Source organism: Nanorana parkeri, unplaced genomic scaffold (assembly GCF_000935625.1).
Source record: "Nanorana parkeri isolate BGI_ZX_2015 unplaced genomic scaffold, ASM93562v1 scaffold3410, whole genome shotgun sequence".
Taxonomy (NCBI): domain Eukaryota; kingdom Metazoa; phylum Chordata; class Amphibia; order Anura; family Dicroglossidae; genus Nanorana; species Nanorana parkeri.
In genome coordinates this window covers 4,791-8,255 of record NW_017309678.1, presented here as the reverse complement: position 1 = coordinate 8,255, position 3,465 = coordinate 4,791, and the positions used below count along the sequence as shown (strand labels likewise).

Here is a 3,465-nt window from a genome sequence, read left to right as displayed (position 1 = left end):
GGGGAAGGGGAGGGAATTGAAGAGCAGTACAATTTTCCACCAGCCACAAGGGGCAGAAGCAGATGGGACAGAAGCAGAGGAGGCTGACGTTTTACTATCATGTACCTGGTAGAGGACTGACTTGGTTGAGGAGGCCTCCCTTGCGGCTCTTGTCTCACACCCCTGGAAGTAGGGACAGGGAGCGGGCAGACAGAGAGTAGCACGGGCGCCGAGATGTTCAGGCCCAGTGCCTGGCAAAAGTCCAGCAACAGATTCCCAGGAAGGTAGGCAGGGCTGGTAGCCAGCTGAGGGAAATGAGTGGTCAGGAGCAGGAACTGGAGAGAAGTCAAGCAAGCCAGGGGTCAAAGCCAGGCGGTCAGCACGATACCGAGGGAGCAGGAAGAGGCAGAATCCCGGAGCAAGCAGAGGTCATGGCAGGCAGCAATGAGTCGTAGTCAAAGCAATCCGGGTCAAGGCAACAGGTGATCAAGCTTAGCAGTAACACAGGAACATAAGCTGAGACCATTGAGCACTGATCAATGGAATAGGCCAGTGTATATGGGGTCGTCATCAGAGGAAGACTTGTCACTTCCTGTGCGCCCCGTTAGCACGTCTGATATGTTGCGTGTTTCTTGTGGAAACTGTAAACATTTCCAAATGGACACCACAGACCCTCCTATGGCCCAGAATGGTTACATACGGCTTGATGTAGTAGTTCTTGCCTTGTCGTTGTACACATGCGGAGAGATATGTGTTACAGTGACTGTAGACAGAGTTCCAGTTCATCCGGCTGTTTCATTTATTGGGGAGTTTGGAACATAAAAGGTCAGTAATAAAAGGGGTCGGTCCACCCAACATGATATTTCGGTGTTTGGTAGTTACTAGAAGGTTAATCCACCTGAAACTTTGTCATGTCTCTATGGACTCTGTTAGCGAGTCTTTTGCACTTGAGTTCCCAGGTCTGTGCACATCCTGCGGCCACTCCGAGGCGTTCCCACTCTCCTGGTTGTATTTTTTTAGTTTTTATTTTACATTATGAAGAAAGTAAGATGAGGAGATGGAATAACTGAGGGAATTATGGCTGCTGGAGAATATAACAAGCCCGGGGCTGACTTGGCCTACTAGGCCCCAAGTAAAATATCAGTTTGGGTGGCCTGACCCTTATACAAATACATTTGATGTGAAACTCTTTTTTCCTCTTTTTCAGAATTTTATGGAAGAAGTCAACCAAACATCTAGCGGAAGTTTCATCCTTCTTGGTCTATCTGATGTCCCGTATCTCCAGGTGATCTGTTTCCTTGTGTTCCTTGTGATGTACATAGTCACAGTGTCTGGAAACCTTCTACTGATCATCGTGGTGAGGATCAACCCCAAGCTACGGACCCCCATGTACTTCTTCCTGTGTAACCTCTCCATTATTGATATTAGTTTCTCATCCACCATCGTTCCCAAGCTCCTCATAAACACTCTGACCAAGGACAGAAGTATCTCCTTGTTGGGATGTGCCATGCAAATGTTCTTCCATTTGGGTTTAGGAGGAACAGAGTGTGTTCTTCTAGCCGTCATGGCCTATGACAGGTATGCTGCCATCTGTAGACCATTGCACTACAACATCATCATGAACAAGGCATTGTGTGCCGCTTTGGCAGCTGGTGCATGGAGTGTGTGCTTTCTGAATTCTCTCATACATGTTGTCCTCACCTTCCAACTCCCCTACTGCAAGTCCCACCACGTCCACCACTTCTTCTGTGAGGTACCACCTTTTCTTCGAATGCCCTGCAGCGACACTTTTCTTAATGTGATTGGCATGTACATCTCGGCAGGGACCCTTGGCATGTCCTCTTTCTGCTTGACTCTGATCTCGTATGTCCACATCATCTCCAACATCCTGAAGATCCGTTCCTCACAAGGAAGACACAAAGCTTTCTCCACATGTGGTTCCCATGTGACCGTAGTGGTTCTCTACTACGGGACCCTCATGTCTATGTATCTGAGGCCCCGCTCCACCTACTCTCCTGAAATAGACAAAACCGTGTCCATTCTCTATACGGTAGTGACGCCCATGCTGAACCCTTTGGTCTACAGTATGAGGAACAAGGACGTCAAAAACACAGTAATGAGACAAAATAAAATCCTGTAAACCAAAATGTGAATTTGCATTTCAGGAGAACATTGCGTGAGAGATCATCAGGGAGAAACGTACTTCTAGAGACGGTATTGTACATGAAGAAGCAACAGAAGGAACGCACACAAGAATTACCAAACCAGTATGCTGCTACTCCATCATTGTCCAATCAGGAGGCTTTGGTTGGGTTTGTGACCGGGCTGTATTGCTTAACTGCAGTAGAGAAAAGTCGGGTCAGACATCTGGCGATGCTTTCTGGCCTGAGAGGTTTGGAGACTGGCCATATGAATTCATAATTACATAGTATTTGAGGATGAATAAAGACACAGGTCCATCAAGTCCAACTTATTGTGTGTATGTATGTGATTCTACATGTGTATGCCTGTGTATGAGTCCAGATGATCTTGTTCTTAAGTGTACCTGTCCCCCTGTATGTTACGGTCTCTGAGGAAATTATCTAAAAGCTTTTTGGATGATTCCACACTCTTAGCTGATACCACAGCTTGTGGCAGAGAGTTCCAGACCCTCACCGCTCCTACTGAGAAGAATCCCTCCACCCCTTGTGGTTAAATCTTTTCCCCACCAATTTTAGGTGGTGGCCTCTAGTCTTTGTTTTGGAGCTTACCGTAAAAAGTTTATTGCGGATGTTGTCATCACCACTAAACATCTTGTACATCACAACCATGTCCCCCTTAATCTCCGCACCTCCAGCGTGAACATATTTAAATTTAGTAACTTCGTCTCATAGCTTTGGTTCTCCATCCCCTCCCCCTCCTCCTTGTCTCATAGCTTTGGTCCTCCATTCCCTTAATTCGTTTGTTCGCCCTTCTCTGGACTCTCTCCAGCTCCAGGACGTCCTTTCTGTGGAATGGTGACCAAAACTGGACCGCGTACTCCAGATGAGGCCGAACCAGCGATCTATAAAGTGGCAAAATTATAGACTTGTCTCTACAATACATTCCTATAATGCCAGGCTGGGGCATTATGTGCCCCAGCCTGGCATTATGTGCCCCAGCCTGGCATTGTGTGCCCCAGCCTGACATTGTGTGCCCCAGCCTGACATTGTGTGCCTCAGCCTGGCATTGTGTGCCCCAGCCTGAATTTGTGTGCCGCAGCCTGGCATTGTGTGGCTCAGCCTGGCATTGTGTGCCCCAGCCTGAATTTGTGTGCCGCAGCCTGACATTGTATGCCTCAGCCTGACATCGTGTGCCCCAGCCTGACATTGTGAGCCGCAGCCTGGCATTGTGTGCCCCAGCCTGAATTTGTGTGCCGCAGCCTGACATTGTATGCCTCAGCCTGACATCGTGTGCCCCAGCCTGACATTGTGAGCCGCAGCCTGGCATTGTGTGCCCCAGCCTGAA

At 48.4% G+C, this 3,465-nt stretch overlaps 1 protein-coding gene across 1 annotated transcript; it reads left to right on the top strand.

The window, feature by feature from the left end:
• Positions 1 to 1,192: 1,192 nt before the first annotated feature.
• Positions 1,193 to 2,119, top strand: LOC108803112 (olfactory receptor 5V1-like). The gene has a single exon (XM_018574953.1). It carries the CDS (start codon positions 1,193 to 1,195, stop codon positions 2,117 to 2,119), a length of 927 nt encoding a protein of 308 aa, XP_018430455.1.
• The last annotated feature ends 1,346 nt before the right edge of the window (positions 2,120 to 3,465 follow it).